Genomic DNA, 18,494 nt, shown 5'->3' on the forward strand with positions numbered 1-18,494 from the left:
CCTGCATAATTAAATTGTAAACCGCCCAGAGTGCTTGAAGTGCTATGGGGCAGAATATAAGCAGCACACTTTGATTTGCTTTGTATATTTATAATTCTTCCTATGGTTGGTAACAGATTGTCATTGTTCTCATGAGCTGATATTATTAGGAATTTAGAAAGCAGTTTAATGCTGAATCAGATTATTAGACTATTGAGCTCAGTACTGCCCGTATCAAATGGGGGTGAACTGCCAGATTCAAGACACAACTCTCTTTCCCCCTGTTCTCTCGAGAGATGGCAACTGAACCTGTGATTTCCTGGTTCCAAAGCACATAATATTTACCACCAAGCCACAGCCCTTCCTTTCTTTAGGCTGTTCACTCTCTTAGCTACCAAAACATGGCCTTCACAGTACTTAAATGATGGCTATTCTTTGCACATTTACGCTTTAATTCAGTGCCATCCACAAGTCTGAAGTTTCTTACCTGTTTATTGCCTGGCCATGAGCCACTAAATCAAATGTGTATGAGGAGGGTTTTGATAATTTGGTCAACTTATCCAAAATCATTTTACAATCTTTGTTCTTTGTTGCATGGACGTTCAGAGACAGTGAATCTCTGTGTGATATATTTGCACAAGGTAAACCCTTTTGTGATGGCCCTACACCTCACAAATCTTCAACCTACAGGTAGCAGACACAACGTACGTTAGGCAGCAACACAGGATGCAGACAGTAAAATGGAAGTTAAGATAAAAGGAAAATACTTACATGGTACAGACAGGTATGTACATGTTAATGTACATGTTAACATGCATGCTCTCACATACACACTGGGCATTTACCTAATGATCCATGAGAAGCTGATGTCCCCAGGAATGTGTTTTCTGATTGGCTTAAGTGTCCCTGGGGCTGATGGAGGAAATGCGATGATAAGCTGACCGGTGGAGAAGGAGAGGCAGAGTGAAAGGAGGCAGAACTTCCAAGGGACCCAGGGATATTTACAGGAGCAGAACTTTGCAGCAAACTCCCACCTGGACAAAGAACACACAGAAAGGATGGGAATGTAGAAGCCATGAGTTATGAGTGGAAGCATAGCACAGGAATTTGAATAGCAGGGTGTTTGCTTTACTCTCTGCACCAGTAAAAGGATGGGAGGGGGAGAACCAGAGGGAGGTCTTCTCTCATTTTACATCTCTTTTTGTTTCAGAAGGAGCATTGTGGAAAGTGATCCTCTGGCTAAGGAAAGGTAAAATAGCAACAGTCTTTGATGCTAGCTGTGCAAAATACAGGGAATGAGGGGCAGAGTCAAATGTGACCTTGAGAGGGATTAGATGAAGAGATATTAATATATCTGTTTGCTATTTCCTGTATCTCCACAAGCACAATACACCAAGGCAGGTTTAAAAAAAGTTGCTTTAGTATTATTCCCACTATATGCTAGTGTACTTCTTTAAAAAAAGTATCTAGTGATGGTGACAAATGGGCATCCTACTTTTCATAGGTATAGGAAAAAACAACAATAACAACAAATCTGTCAGACCTTATGAGTTAAGTGGCAACATTCCACAGGGGCTACCATCAGAATTTAAAATAGCTTTCCCCACAATCATGCTAAAGATATTCTGCCTGCCAAAGATATTCTTCAAAGTCAACATGCTCATCCACACTGAGGGATGAAAGTTTATCTTCTTAAAAGTCACTTAAAAAGCAGGAAAAGGGGGCTGCATTTCAATATTTGTAAAGACAGTGCTGAGGGAGAAACAGAAAATTAAATGGGGCTAATTAATAATTACATCATTTTAAATACATATGGAAACTATCTAGACTCATATGGATGAAGATGTGCTAACAAATCTGATCACTGAACTTCACTGAACACAATTGTATCTGCTACATTCAGTGGAAAGAGAACAGAAAAACCACTTCCCCACCTGAACAACAAATGGAGCAATATAAGAGTTAATTCAACCCACTACTGTAAAATTTGCTAGCATTGTCAGAACTGAAAAATCCTCAGATTATATTTACACCTCGTTTCTACCCCACATATTTATGAAACCTCAAACATGCCCAAGAGTCCCTGAGGAACTTGGAGAAATTATAGCAAGCTTAGCATGGCCATGGGCATGCAACTTTACTCTCTACTCTTCTAGCCTAGAAAAATCACAACCGTCTGAAATGTACTTATCACAAACCTATGGAGTTATTATAATAGACAACTGGCCAGCAAGGACAACAAAACTAGAAACCTCAGCCAGTTTTCTGACTGTTGGAGAAGGACAGCTTCTGTAACTATTCTTTCTAAAAGTGAATGGCTTTCATGGGACTATGTGTACACTCTGTGGGCCACTTTCAGATTGGTATTTTATTTATTTATATATATTTTGGTAGAACCTAAGGTTTCACCTCCAACCTATTTTGGGATTTTTAGTTGGAATCAGCATGGCCAGAGGCTTCTTCTCAGTGGAGAGCTCTCCCATGCTAAATTCTACCTCTTCAAAGGACAATCAATTTGAGAGAAAGGAGACATCATTTGAAGGACAGGGGTACGCAGCAGGCTATTCCAATCTGTGCAAATGATCTAACCTGCAACTGCTGCTACTGGCAGAGTACGGGGAAACAGAAGACCCTTGAACATGCTTCTGTAAGGGGGTGGCACCAAGGAGGATGAGGCTTAAGCCGATGGATACATCCTTAACAGACCAAGAATTCAAAAACAGCAACCAATGGCAATAGGAAGCCGGGAATCCACCAGTTTGCACTTGGTTTCAGCTCACACAGAAAGCTCTCTATCAAGTAAATAATGGGATTCTTTTAATACGGGCACTTGAACAACCAGAGACACGCATACACAAATGAACACTATGTGTTTGAAATGATCACATAGAATGATGAGATACACATGTGATAATTTGTCAATGAGTGGCGATAATGCCTTGCCATGGTCCTGTGACAGCAGAACAGTGAGATCATTCCAATTTGTTTCCCGTTATTTTTCAAAATCACCCCCCCACCCCTTCCATCAAATGTTGATGTAATTTTGTGAACATGTTTATGGTGCCACTTTTAACGTACTACATAAAGCAAAATAAGCCATGCCTGTTTCAGAAACATCATTTGGATGTCTGAAAGCAGTGGATTCAATTTCCAGCCTGCTAACCAATGAGGGCCCTTTTGCTCCAAGGTCTCCCATTGGCTGCCAACCAACACCCAACGTCATGGCTGGTTCTGAGAGCTTGTTAGGCTGCTTCAGCCAGCTAAAAGGGCAAACCCTGCTTGGCAGAAGATCAAAGAAAGCTCTGTTGCTTTCATGTACCTATCATGATGCCACTCGTGTGGGGCACCGAGCTGCTGTCAAATGTCTTCTCCAGGGCAGCCACTCCGAATTCGTTCAGGTCCAGGTCATCCAAGGCAGACTCTGCCAGACAGAGGCACCAATTATATATTACAAAAAGGACCAACAACTTCAAAGGACAGGGGAGCCCAAAGAGCCTACATGCAGAGATGCCACACTGCTCTGGATTGAAGAAGCTACTGGGCCCTACTCCCCATGGTGCAAGGCTGCCATCAGTCAACAATAGTCTAAAGAAGGCAGCTATTCACAGTGAATTCCCTGGCCTAATTTGAATAAGCCTTTCGGTATCTGGTTCTTCCTACAACCTGACATCAGACATAATAGCAACATGAAACATATCATCCTGCACACCTCTTGCACAGCTTGATTTTGAGCAGAGGTGCATCCAAGGAGGGTCTTAATGGGGACATGCTCCCGTCCCAGTCACTTGGCAGCCTAGATGTTCACAATGCATGATGACAGAATGTCCTGCTTTCAGGAATTCCACAGAGGAGTCGTGACTTGGACTGCAATTCAGTGATGGGGTAGATGGGCAAGAGGAGGAATGAGGTGCAGGTATGATCGTGGAAAGAAGGAGGTTGTGTGTGGCGGTCAGGCAAAGGGTGGGGTGAGGGGTGGGGAACGGATCAGAATACCCTAGGCAAGCAGGCTATCTATCGCCAGCATGGTCCGGAAATGAGTCAGCACAATTGCATGGATATTGCCAGTTGGGAATGAGATGGAAGAAGCCTGCAAAGGATCTCTCCCACAGCTATGCTTAGTCCATTGGCTGTGTTTAACAAATGAGCCCCATTATTGTCATCTCACAAACAATTCTGCTGTACTCACGATACCACAAAAATGTGGGATCCTAAAGATCACAAAAGATTATCTACTAAAAAAGGGATTCTCCTTTCTTCATAATTTGCATTCTTGTGTCTCTCACCAAAAAAGACATTTTAACTTTGGGCAAATTCTGAAAAAGATTTGCCATTCTACTGAGAAGTTCCACAAAAAGACTAATTAAAGACCCTATTCTGGACTAAGTAACTTTTTTTAAAAAAACTTCCCACCCCGACCTTTCCTTTCAAGGACAGGGAGTGCCTTTTTTACTCATATCATTCGTAGCCTGTAACAGAACATTAACAATCAAGAGTAAACGCAGCAAGATACCTAGAGAGCAGAAGGCCAGCATCAAACAAGGACAGCTATCTTTTGATCTAAAACTATTTTTTAAAAGGAAATAAAAATCTGCTTGGCAGAAAAGTAAAAGAAATTTCTACTCTGTACAAATGTCAATCTTACTTTCTGGGTATCTGGAGATTTAAACACTTCAACGTACCACCCCTTCAAGAGAAGCATAAATAAATTCTTCATGAAAGAGAGAAACTGGGTATGGACTCATTCTTGACTTGCACAAATGGCAGAGTTTCACCTTATAAATGTTTATGAAAAGAGCTGCTGAGTCACAGATTATAACTGCCATTTTGACTGACATTTTAGTCCCAGTCTGGCCAATCACAGCAGCACTTTGGGCCACTTTTGTAACCTGTGACTTTAGCAAGCACAGAGTAAGATGAAGGACAGCAAGCCAAATCTAAATGCACACATGTGTGTGTGCGCACACACACAATAAGAATGATCTACCATTCACCATCTTGTCACATTTTTCCAGAATTAAGATGTCATAAAACTACGTAGCTAAGAGAACTCTTATACTTGGCTTCTCTAGATTTGCAATCACAATGTACAACATAGCTCCCTCTTTTTAAAAGACACATCTCAAAAAGAAAAAAAAGGATACCACAAGAACTCCCCAAGAAATTTAGGTCCCAAACATGTTTCTCCTGTTTCTCATGTCTAACTATTCCTTTCTTCTTTCTGCTCCTGTCCCCACCCTGTAGGCAAGCATGCATAGGCAGTACATTACCTATTACAGATTCCACTGTATCACTTGTGGGGTAGAATGGAAGGGCATTGGCATTCATGCCTGGGACACTGCTGGTGCCTGCTGGGCTTGGTGGTGTTGCTGCCAAACTAGAAGTGATACTAGAGGAGATGCTAGATGTCAGTGGGCTGCCAGCAGGAAGAATTCCCAATATATCCTGACATAGAAAAACATAGTTATGCCTCTCATAATTCAGTCTAAACATGTTACAAACAAATTCATAAAAACAAACAAAAGCAGTGATAGCCATGTCGGCACAAAACAAATTCCAAACTCCAGATTGAGGTTGTACTTTTTATGGTGCAACAACAAAAAAGAGAATAAGCAGAGAGGAAAAAGTTGCCTGGTGCTGAACGAGTGTGTGGCTTTGTACACTTTTGTGCCTTTTGAGTTGCTCTATAAAGGCAGTACTTCAGCATGGAGTTTGGAAGCTGCATAAACAAACCTCTTTCTCCATGCAACCTAACCATGAAGTGAACGAAAGAATGGTATATTCTCACCAGAGTTAGTCAAGTTCTCTTAATAGCTTTAGAAGAGGTAGCTGTGTTATCTGTGCTAGTATAGCAGGTTAAAAAAAAGACAAAAATGTTCTGGCACCTTAAATACTAACTGCTATATTTTAATACATATTCCTTACATCTGAGGAAATGGACTTGTCCATGGAAGCTTAAATTAAAATATAGTAGTTAGTTTTTAGAGTACCACAATGTTTTTGCCTTCTTTAATTTTAATTTTGTTTTTGCCTGATATGCTCCTCTTAATAATAATATTTCATTTTGTATCCTACAATTCTGCATAAAATATATTCAAGGCAGTTCACAGGCACTTTACACACAATGCAATAAAACTAAGGCATTTAGGAATCTTTTAGAATAATTTCACACATTGTTAACAGCTCCATCGTATGATCAACACATCACAGAACTTATGACTGTACTGTAAAATCCTCTCAAGAAGTTCAAAAACAAAGTAATTTGCCAAGAGAGAGAGAGAGAGAGAGAGAGAGAGAGATTCAATAAGCAGCACTAAACATTACCCTAGTTATCTCCCTAATTATTCATATTCAGAATTCTAATCTGCTCATCTATTCATCCCCTCCCATCAATAGTCTGCCTATCCCTGTATATATCTCTCTCTTAGAGTCCATGTTCCTTAAATATGTAGTAGAATGCATTGTCCATCGAGGCTACTTCTTGCTTTCCTGCACGAACCAGGTGGCATTAAAACATCTAGAAACAGGATGGAACCCTTTCATAGCAACATACCTGCTTGGGCTGTAATAAAGGCTGTTCTTGAGTTCTGTGGTCCAAGGAATGAGATTTTAGTTTTGCCTGCTGCAGTAAGCAGAAGAGAAGAACAAAGTGTTGAAGTTCCCACATCCCTCGTACTAGGGTCCTGATACTCACTGGAAGCCCCACACTGGTATTTTAAAAAGATCACACATCTCCCTTCTACATCTCATCCCCACCCCCACCCCCCAGGGTCACTTGCCAGGCACTCAGGATGCTCCCTGCCACCCAAGATTACCTCCCTCTCCCCTTCTTTTTGATAGTTTGGTAAGCTTCAGAGCAAACCATTGGTCTTCAGCTTCCTTCAAGTGTCATCTCCCCGTCTACAACGTCCATGCGGTGCCCAGAGACATTCTGAGGAAATATAAGTGCCACTGGAGGATAGCTCTCAATTTTGGAGCCTGTCTATTAAAAATAAATTAAAATAGCTTCGATTTAAAAAAAATATATTTTAAGAAAGAGCAGGGGCCATCATTGGGTATTGGGAAACCCAACGCCAAAGGAAGCATTCCAAGCAATATAAAATCAACATCTTGTTTCCTTCTGATATTCCCTGCCTACCTGGCATTTGAAACTCTTTAGGTACTCTGCTCCAACCACATCTTCTCGTTCAAACCCAGGTGCTTTCTTGTAGGTGCTGGATGTAGCTACAGAATCTGTGGGAAAGCCAATGCTTTCCAAACTATGGGGTTTTCCAATTGCACCAGGAGGGGACCCACATATATTCGATGGGCTTCCAAGACTGCTATTCCTACAGAGAATCTGACAAAATGAAGAAAAGCAATATATGTCACACTATACAGTTACTAGTTACTAAGATTAAAATACCCCCCTGTACTGTTTCTGATGGCTTTAAATGTTAAAAAAAATTCAAAGAATTAAATTAGATATTATTAGATGATCTGAAAACATGCATATTCACTTCAGATTCCACACAAAACAGTCTTGTCTCAGTGTCTCAGTACAGAAACAGAACTTATAAATAAGGCGCTATTTGAAGAAAATCCTTATGAGTAAAGTTCACAACAGGAGGCTCTTTCACATTCTAGTTTACAAATTAGATTGCTTTGTTTTGGGACCAGTCATTAGGAATTGAGCACAGAATTCTTCTGAAGTCTAATTTCTCTAATAAAAAGACTGTCACAGTGATATTATTCCAACACTAAAATGCTTTCAGCTCTAATGACTGACTATCTCTAATGCCTGTTCCATCCTCAGAATCGCTGAGCAAGTTTGAGAGCCTAGTATGTTGAAGAAGGGGCGAGGCGAACAGAAGGGTCAGCAGCTGCTGGTGGATGGGGCACATCAAAGGTTCTGTCTGGTCTTGTGGTCCGGGCGAAGTGCCTGTTGATGAGGCCGCTGTCTGCCTGCCTGTTGGCAAAAGGGTGCTGAAGGGATTCCTGAGGCCCGGGGTCTCTGTCGGCCCTGAGAAGGCCTATAAGGATAGGTACGGCACCAGACACTCCGAGGATGGTACTGCTGCGAGCAGAACGACCTGGCCATCTTCCTCAGTTTCAGCAAGTTGTCTAGGACTTCATCTGTCTTGTCATCAAACAGACCACACCATCAAAGGGAAGGTCTTCAATCTTTAACCTCGCATCCTCAGAAATACCCGCAGACCATAGCCAGACATGGTGGTGCAAAGTAACTGCCATGGCAACCTGTTTTGAGGCAGCATTGATGATATGTTGTGCTGTTATGCGCTCCTGCCCTGCCAGGCCCATCGCTTCCTGGTGGCATGAGAGGCCGAGGGCTTGGACCTCCTCTGGAGCAGCCTTAAAGGGCAGGCAGAGCCCTATTCCATAGGTGCCAATGATATGCACCCATGGCATCAGTATAATTGGCCACCCTCAGCACAAAGAAAGCCAAAGAGCAAATTCAACGGCCAATAACATCAAGCTTTCTCTCCTCCTTGCTATTTGGGGGTCACCACAAAGCAGTTTCTGGCTGTTCTGTGTGGCATCGATGACAAAGGAGTTAGACAATGGATGCTTCGAAAGGAAGTCTGTGTTCTCTCTGTGAGTTTTATACAGATTCTCCACCCTTTTGGGGATCTGATAAGTAGATAGTTTCACCCATGACTCTCTCACTAGCTTCATCAGGGATGAAATTAAGGTGAGGTGGAGGGGAAAACTTTGATCTTGCATACTGTCCTCAAATACCTTGTCTATCTCCTCTGATGCAGACTGATCGACTGCCAAGTCCATCATCTTCACAATTCTCAATATCAGCTGAGAATATGAAGTATAGTCCTTGGATAGTGAGGGAGGGTGATTCTCTGCCACATCCGAATCCGGGGTGGGATTGTTCTGAGGTGACTCCTTCTGCCCATCGATCTCAGAGGCCTATGAGTCGGTATCAAGGTTGAGGGGGACATGGTTCAGGGAGGGCAAGAGCTCATTGCACAATGGTGCCGGACAATAGCCTCCAGCCTCAACACGACCAACTCTCCTCCCTTCCCCCTCATACCTAGGAAGTGGTTGGTATGGAGACGGCCAGTGTCCTGGGCCCAAGTCCAAGAAGCTCCTTGTGGCACTGATAGTGGGCAATGCTGCCTTTTCGCCTCAGGTAAGTACTTAACCGACAAGGGCCTCTTTCGGCAAGATCGAAATGGCGGCCCAGGGTATAAATCCTCCTCAGGGTAGCAGTCGATGTAGAACTGATACCATGGTGGCGAGGGCAAACAAGAATATGGCCCATAGAATCCATATCCATATATCTATAGTAGGGCTCAAGCCTATGCAGTCTATTTTATAGGCGAGGATCGGACTAAAACTCCTTGGGCTAGAAGAAATGAGGGTGTGTGAGGAAAATTTATGCTGTTACAATGTATATGTCTGTGGCAGTAGCAAATGTCTATATCTATGGCAATGGCAGGCCTCATGCTAAAACTGCAAGTCACTAGCTTCCAGTAACATGATTCATTAACCTGCTGTTTACCTATCTCTGGATAATGTAGTTAAAGTGTTCGTGTATTCAGGAACTTGTCTAACTTGTCTGTGTATTTGGATGTTATCTGTGTCTGTTTACTATTAGCTGTCTGTTTACCAGCCTGTCTGTTGATTCTGGCTGTGTATTCAGGAAATTAAATGCCTCTGTTTAAAATAGTATTGATTAACTAGAGCAAATGTAGTAGGAAAACAATAAAAGAGGAGGCGGCGAGAGATCGAGAGATTCCCTCTGAACAGCTGACTCACACTCTCCTTTTCCCCCTTGCTGGTCAAGGGGGAGGATTCATCTACAAATTCCTGCACTGAGGCTTCATCTGCAAGATCCCTACTTCCCCTCATCTTGCAGATCCCAACAAGGGCGTTCATAGTACTGCATCCTCTTAGCCTTGTGATATTGATAGCCGTCGTCAGGACGTATAGGCTGATGCCGGGAAGTCTTGGGCTCGACAGGTGGCTCCAAATGTCGAGTTTTTTGTGTTCTCTTCCTAGGGGCTTCCAACAGGACCGACTTCAGTGGCAACATTGAGGCATGGCGAGAACATGAGCCCGGATGATACAGAGGGCTAGCCTGCTCCAACTGAAAGACCTCAGCTAAGATATGTCTCCAGTCAGGTGACTGAGTAAACTGTGGGGATGGCATGGCATCTGGCATAGGGGGGGGCATCCTCATCCCCCCCCAAAGGTATGCTAAAGCATACTGATTCCCATCTGGATCTATCAGTGGCCAGCGGCAACGGTGTGGTCTTTTCTGCCATGCGCCTAGGCTTCTATGTGGCTACCGGCTTCTTCTTTTTCTTCAGCATCAATACTGAGAGAGGCTTCAGTGTCAATACCATAGCCATCGACCTCGAGCCCGAGGAGGACGCATGGGCTTTGATGCCATCTCAGACCCTTTTGGGCCTTAGGAGGAGGTGAAGAGCCTGAGACTGGAGAATGCTCTGAAGCTTGGGAAGATTCCATTGGGGCCCCTTGAGATGGAGACAGGGACCTCTCCCACAAGAAGGAACAGAGAAGCTGAAATCTCAGCTTAAGAGCCGGCTTCATAAAGTTCTTGCAAGCTGCACAGAGAGGTGGATGGTATTCCTCACCCAAGCAAAACAAACAGCGGGAATGCCTGTCCAAGAGGGCTGTTTTGTTGGAGTAGGTCTCGGACCTCTTAAAGAGGCCCGGAGCAGCCATAAACAAAGTCACAGCTCCCTCAAACAAACAAGTAACAGTTCGTTGTTTTGGGCTCTTTTTTTCCCCAAACTCACAGGAAGAAGAATCGTCGAACGGTCTGAGTCAGAGATCCAGGAGGTCCAAAAAAAGGGTGAGGTTTTGTGTGTGTGTGTGTGTGTGTGTGTGTGTGTGTGTGTGTGTGTGTGTGTGTATGTTTGAAAGAGAAATGATAAGCTGAGGTGCTGCGGCGGTGGCAAGAAAGGAACTGAGGCACTCGGTGCCGGGTTAAGGGCAGCATGTGGGAGGTCCTGGCACCATGTGCTTAAGCTCCAGAATATTCTGAGGCTTCCCTGCGCAGGGGGCACTACACCCATGAGTGTGAATTCACAGAGACCACAAAGAAGAACATATGCTTATTATTAAGTTGGAATATGGTTCTGTAAATATCAAAAATTTTAGAAAATTTTATTAGAAATAAAAACCTGTTTAAAAATGAGGATAAAATCCCAAGAAGCTGAACTCAGCCTCCAGTATCACATTCTGCACGTGTATAGAATTACGCGATACACAGCATCGGTACTTGTTGGAGTATGACACAGGGGATCTTCAAACTAAATGAGAATGATTCCTGGAAGAACCCAACTGTAATGTCTTTGATTCAACCAGCACTTGGTATGTACTGCTCCCTCCCCACTGCAGCTGGAGCAGATACTTACTGTAGTGGAGGTGGGGCTAGTTGGCAGAGTTCCCGGTTTATTCCATACCTACAGGACAAAGACAGGCTTTGTGAGATGAGTTCTTTATTTCAAGGATGTGTTTAGCCTTAATCGACCACATACAATTCCGTGAAGTAGAGCACTGAAATGGCATGGCAATTCTTAGGGGGAGGGAAGGGTTATCTGAGGGCTCACACAGTATTACAATGTACTTATCATAAAGCTAGAAGATGTGAGCTTTAGCTTGTCAGTGGGCAGCAGCAAGTCTGCCTTTTAAACAGTGATTTTATATCACTAAGAATTCGGAAGAATAATCAGAACTTAATGCTAGCAAAAAGAATAGAACAGAGCAACTATACCAGGTCAAATGCTATAAACACATAATGGCACGCAGGTTCTAAAGCTGCTTACAATCTCAGCATTTATTCAGGAACAGTTTCTATTATTCATGATCATGAGCACCGCAGATTAGACCAACAAGAGGGTACTAAATTCACATTAAGAGACTTTCCTATTTATATAGCACCTTAGGTCTGAAGGGAAAAATAAAATATAGGAATCTCAAGAATTTGAAGAGGTATCCTAAAAGCAGTGCTATTTTCAGAAGACCAATGAATATTGCCTTAATGGGGCATACTCTAAGCAGGAAATATTATATCCATTTTACAATTTCAGAGAAAAGCCTCAGGCTTCCCCATATGGCAGTTCAGAAATGACTTCCAGTCAATTTAAAGCAGCTCAGCTTGTCTAATCCAATTTGAAAGTTGCAACTGTGATTTAAGCCCATGCCATTATGTCCCTTCAAAACCTGAGCAAACAGATGGAAATCTGTTTCCTACATTTCCACTACAACAAAACAAAACACTTTAGTAGAAAAATACAGAGACTGGTTCCCTAATTCAAGTCAGAGGGTAATACTTTTAGGTCTAGGAGTCAATAGTATTTACAGAGACCTAGAGTGGGTGGATGCCTACAAAGTACAGAGATTAACACTTTTGTAACGGCCATACATACATTGCTAAGGTCTGGGGCTTGTGGACTAGAGGGGCTGACAGGAACAGAATCACCAGCTGCTGAGGGCATATACATTACAGGGCCTGTTTGCGTTGGGCTGGAAACAGTTGATGTTGGTTGTAACTCTTCACTAAGTGGAGGTTCTGTAAGAAATGTTAAAAAGACAAAAAGAAATGGCACACCGGCCGACAAGGGAATATAGATTGCACAGATCTCGTAAGAGCAGAGGGTAAATAGATCAGCAACTACTGGCTTTAGGTTCTCATTTATAATAATCTATGATCCATCACAGAAACAACAAGAATCCATCATAAAATCATGACAGCATAGTCTAAATATATTGGTTTCTCTTATAATGATATTTATATAGAAGGTCAGACATAACTATTGATCTATATGATCTATTTGAATAAGGTTTCCATCACTAATGTTCAATAATGCCTATGAATAGCTTGCTGAGAGCAGCATGATCAGTAACTCACTTGGCAAATGTTGTTCATATATTTGTAACATAAGATGCCACTCATAAGATGCCACTCATACAATTAAAATATTCAATTATAAAACAGTAGAATTAATAAAATTAACAAACATCAAAAATAAAAGCAATCATTACAGGCAACAATACGATCTAATCACACTTGCAGCTGAAAACCAAGAATGGACCTAAAACATACTCTGGAAAAGATGGAAGAAAACTGGTATGGACCCCAGACAGCAATCCATTAAAGTCTCAGTAGGTTCATTCTCATCTATTCTAAAACCACTTTCAGACACCAGCTCAAGATTTCAACAACCCCCTAGAATAGGCAGATGGAAATAAAAGGGAAAGCTCAGTCTAGATGATTGCCCCCAGATGCTAAAAAGCATGAGGGAAAAGACAGAACACTGCAGCGCCTCACACTAATGGAGAGAGAAGTCTCCCAGCGCTATGCTGTAACACTGCTTCTCTAAGGAAGTCAAGAACCATTGGAACACCACAAAATCAATGATATTTAAGTCACCAAGAGCTCCAGCAAAAACAACAGGTTTGCACCTCTCCTATCCATTCTTCATTAACACTCATTAAGTAAGGCAACTAAGGCTGTCCGTTCCATACCCTAGTGTGAACTTTTATTGGAACTGACCTAAGTTAGAGGAAGGAACTTTGGTGTGGTTGAGGGCCATTTTTCAAATTGGCTACCACCCCAGCGTCTGCATGCCCAAGGGTGCATGGCAAAAATGGGTATGGATGTGGCTCAATGTCTGTTTTTGGTTTATTTAATTTTTTTTACATTTCTAAAATAGATTACAGTGGTCAAAATCCTATTGTCAACTACGACATACAAAACAGCATGACGTTCACAATCTGACAGCTAACAGTTGCCATGTTCAGACTGTGCGTGTGTCCCACGGCACAAGTCAGCTGGCAAAACTGACTCCCAATGCTTGCTCAGTTGCTGTTACAATCATGTAACGCAATAGGATTCTGCCCAGTAGTTCATCATGTTACTGAATCCAAAATATGTGAAAGTAGCAAAAATATGTAAATAGAGGTCAATATATGGAAATACGTATGTCTGTAATTATTAGAGATATGCAACTATATAGAAATACTGTATGTAACAATACATACAGCTGTAATTTTTTTAAAAATCCATGTCACTATATAATAGCTAAAATCCCATTGCCATATGTTACGCCATATAAGGCTAATGATGCAACTTTTCAGAAATTAAAAATTTCCTATTTCTCTCCTGAAAGTGTTGATGCTCCCATGTAAAGTCATCCTGTTGGTGGAAACTTTCACTAATTGAAAGACTTCCTCCTCTCACCCCACAGCTCACAACAGCTTCCTGATGATGAAAGTAATTATGCAGGAGCCCCAGGACCTTCAATGGACAAATCAGCAAAGTTTAATTTTCAAAAAAATATTCCTTATGTAAAATTAATTTTACAATAGATATTAATTCCTAGCCCTAAATAATGGCACAAATACTTATCAATACATGAGAAATAAAAGTATTTTTTAAAAAAATCTACACATTTATTTTCATCTTATAAAATATTATTCATTCTATGAAAATCAAATTCCTTCAGGATTACTAAATAATTGCTGAAATCCTGTTGCTTAGCATAAGAAAAGTAGCAACTCTCAGTCCATTCCTAGCTGGCAAATAAAAAATCCCCACTGGGATGTAGGTTCATGCTTGGCTTGGTATGCACACTCCTACCCCACTCCAAATTACAGTAGGGACTTTTTATTTGCTGGTGAAGAACAGTCTGTAACTTACAAAAATTTTAAGCTAAGCAACAACATTTCAGCCTTTATGTTAAAAAGAATTAATTCACAATTTCTACCTTTATTTAACTTTAGATACTTATTCACATTTACTTTAATAAGACATCCAAAGTCACCATAAATCATTGTTCTGTAGTACTCTAACATAGTGCCTGTCCATGGCCTGAGCTGGACCGGGCTGCGGAGACAGACCTTCCCACCCCCACCCCCTTAGTGCATGCGCACGAGTGCCTCCAAACATCGAGCACCCTTTGTGCATGCGCATGACTGCATGTGCCCGCACAAGCACCCTCATGCCCCTTCGCGCATGCGCATGAGCGCGGGGGGGTGCACTGCCTTCCCCAACCGGTCCGCAGAGTTAAAAAGGTTAGGGACCACTGCTCTAACGGTTAACAGTTTTCCAGGCTTAAGCCTCAACTCTTTACACTTAAGCAAATAAACAAATGTAAAGTTATGTTGTATAAGTGGCTGAAACCCAGCAACATAAAATTATGATGCAACTGTATTGGTTCATAACAAGTTATATTGCATTGCTAATGACCCTTAGAATCCATTTGGTCCTACAGAAGTCTTTGAGGACAGAGAGATACAGGTCCAGTGGAGGTCTAAAATCTCCACTGCTGGTTCTGGTAGCTGTGGCACAATCACGGCAGAGCCAGCAGTGGCAATTTTTCGTACATTTAAGACTCTCTCTCTCCCCCCACGTCCTGCTGGCTTCAAAAGTTTCCACAAGGCAGAAGGAATCCTAAGGGAGCTGAAGAACATGGGGGCAAAGAGTTTATTAACAAATATGCTTGCAACTGACGACATCATGATGGGATGGTAAAGAAGTGGAAATAGTTAAATAAAATATGGCTGTAGCTGATAACGTCATTAGGGTTGTGCAACCTGACATTATGTTACTGGATTTCAGCCACTGATCTTGTACTGTAAATCCAAACAATAAATAATCAAGGTCTAAGGAAGAGAAACTTTAAGGAAACACCTGGGAAGATAGTAACTGAAGGTTTCTGCTTTAAATTAAAACTGACAAAATGCCTTGCAGATAGCCTTAGCGAGGTTCTTTTTTATATTGAGTGATTCACCACAACATTTTAGTGGTAAACCTCAATTTAAAAAAAAATCTACAGAGCACTAGGAGGCTGCTAAAAAGCCTGAGGAATGTAGTGCCCTCCTCTGTAGTTTCTGTTTTACTTGCAACCTCACATACTGTCTGCAGTTTGTATGACTGGATGGGACTTTTCTGGGCTGAGGCGATTGTCTGTCTATCGAGCAATAACCAATCCTTCTTTCCAGCTGCTGAATTCAAAGAAAGCTCTGCCTCTCTGCTTATTGTTCCCTCTCTTTCCTCGGTTGGTGGCAGCTGTTTGTTTGCTGTTGATCTCCTCAGTTGGCTGCTAAGTATGGGTGTAGTAAAAGAAAGCCAGATACACAAGTCTGTAATTTCAAGCAACTGTAAGTCAATTAAGTGCTTTTTTATTCTTTTTCCTACAAATGTGAGTTACTGAGACTTTATGGGCCAGTTAATGAGACAGCGGTGGACTCTGATGAACATGAAGCTGTTCTCCTCTGTAAGTCTCTCTGCTTCTTCTAGAATTTTCTCGCTGGCAAACAAAAAATCCCTACTGGGATGCAGGTTCATACTTGGCTTAGGATGTGGACTCCTTGCCCACTCCAAATTTTCTAGAAATTAAAAACTCTGCAAGTTTCTATGATGTATCTGTTTGATATGTCCACAATGTATTGGAGCAATCACACTGATAACCTGGGCCATCCCTTCATTCCAAGCAGAGGCCAGAAGCCTCAAAGCACTGCCAATCTCAAAAGTAACAGTTGGAAACTCAATGGAAGAGGGCAGGATTCTAAGGGCCTCATCAAGCATGATCTGGTGGACTGAATGCCCTTGGCAGAGGACCATCGTTAATCCAGATTGAATTTATATGTGAAGAGATTATTTAGGATACAGCTATATTAGCAACAAGGAGCTACTTAATCAGGGTTGTCCTGGAACTATTTTGAATGGTGGGGTTCAATTAAATTGCTTTCAATACTATACTCCTGATATTCTCTGCTGTTTCTTCAAGATTCACGGATGCTCTGAAAAAACTTTTCCTTAATGGCATTACCAGGTTCCAAAAGTTCTTTGGCACTCAGGATGTACTCTGGATGATTTTGAAATGAAAAACAAAATAAAGGAGCATCCAAAGGATACAGTAATAATGGATATAGTAATAATTCAACTTCCATAAATGCCTGTTCTGCTTGTAACAAATTCTAGAAAGACAACACTCTTTAGATATCCAGAAGAAAAAGTTGTTCTATAAAAGTTGATCAAAACGACCAGAGTGGAGACTTAAATCATAAGTGGTGCACATGACCTGATGAGAGATGAGTGTGTAGCTGCACCACATGGAAACAGCAATCACAGTGCTTGAATGGCCAGTATAAATGTTTGAATTAAGGGGTCAAGTATCTTCATGGCTATCACTTAGTGTTATTTAAAACCAGAATATGAGGAACTCAACACGAATATACACCAATTATCAAGAAAGATATCACCAAGTTTAATAGGTGAAGCTAATAAGTGGATTCCATGTAGGTATTAATTAAAGGCAGACAGATTTCTTTTTAAAAAAAGACATGTTGCTAAATTATTATTTTTTCTTTCAACTGACATTATTCAAAGAGACTTACAAGTTCAGGAAGCACTTGAGGCGGTTTTCAGGATAAGGCTGAGCTAGTCTACAGTACTGCCTCCACTGCTAAAATACATACAAGATTTTGAAAACTTGGTCAGTCAACCAAATGAGCCATCTAGCTCAGTACTGACTAATCTGTCCAGAGTAGCAATTCCCTCAGTAAATTCTTCTCAACATTGCTAATCAACACCTATTTTGGGGGAGAGGAATGTGGGCAAGTCCATGAAAGCTTATGCCAAATAAAATGTGTCAGCCGTTATGGTGCCACAAGCCTTTTTGTCATTTCTGGGGGGAGGGGGGCTGAATCTGAGACTTTCAGAATGAACAGGGTTATTAGATAGTGCTTGTGACAAAACAATCTACACCCACTTTCAAAATGCCTCTTACACTTTTGGAATTATTTCAGATATTGCTAGAGAAACAAACAGTGCTCATCATATCAATGTAAGTACTCGGGCAACCCTCTAAAAGGTATCCCCTTCTCCATGACTATGCTGTACTATTTTTGAGAACGCTTGTGTTAAGAATTCTCCTCCCATCTAGACAGTGTGTCATTTCCCTCTCTAACACCATCCACAGAAAGGAACAAAAAGGCTCATGCCCCAGTCTCTTCGTCCCCATCCCCTGCAATGCTGAAGAAGGATCAGAGCACACACCATACACAGACATTCTTCCCTTTCCTTCACAGAAAAGAGGGGTGTGTTCAAAATATCAGGCAGCCAAACTACAATTTCCAGCTACTTGAAGGCAGAACCAAAAATATATTGTAATTAATTTGGTTTGTATATTGTATTGTTTAACTTTGGAAAAGATTCTTTAGCCACCAGGGGGTGTTAGCTCTACTGTACTGTAATTCTATTTCCTCAAAGCAGAAGTGACATCCAGTGGTTAGATAGAGAATTTTATGGTTTCTTTCCAAGGTGAAGGGATGCTTATCTGTTTTGGAGTTAGTTTTTTTGCTTGACAGAACAGGCATAGGTGCTCAACTATGGATAAATGAATCTTTCCAGTTTTGCTTCTCTTAGCTTCATAATTTTCCAGTGTTAAACTAATTTCATCCTGTTTCTACATCACGTTGCATTTTTACCCTGAAAAAGTCTGTACAAACACATGCATGTTTTT

At 41.6% G+C, this 18,494-nt stretch overlaps 1 protein-coding gene across 7 annotated transcripts in view; it reads right to left on the bottom strand.

Moving 5' to 3' along the window:
* Window positions 1-18,494, bottom strand: part of UNK (unk zinc finger) — a 74,664-nt gene that overhangs the window by 8,427 nt on the left and 47,743 nt on the right. For 4 of the 7 annotated variants that reach the window (XM_072990529.2, XM_072990525.2, XM_072990524.2 and 1 more), the window contains 7 exons: window positions 12,393-12,535; window positions 11,379-11,426; window positions 7,115-7,315; window positions 6,530-6,598; window positions 5,247-5,421; window positions 3,299-3,400; window positions 825-1,013 (listed from right to left, as the gene is read on the bottom strand). In XM_072990529.2, coding sequence (XP_072846630.1) covers window positions 825-1,013; window positions 3,299-3,400; window positions 5,247-5,421; window positions 6,530-6,598; window positions 7,115-7,315; window positions 11,379-11,426; window positions 12,393-12,535 — 927 coding nt within the window. The remainder of the gene's footprint in view (window positions 1-824; window positions 1,014-3,298; window positions 3,401-5,246; window positions 5,422-6,529; window positions 6,599-7,114; window positions 7,316-11,378; window positions 11,427-12,392; window positions 12,536-18,494) is intronic. The other 3 variants (XM_078386015.1, XM_072990527.2, XM_078386016.1) reach the window with 2 other exon arrangements.

Source organism: Pogona vitticeps, chromosome 2 (genome assembly GCF_051106095.1).
Source record: "Pogona vitticeps strain Pit_001003342236 chromosome 2, PviZW2.1, whole genome shotgun sequence".
Lineage (NCBI taxonomy): Eukaryota > Metazoa > Chordata > Lepidosauria > Squamata > Agamidae > Pogona > Pogona vitticeps.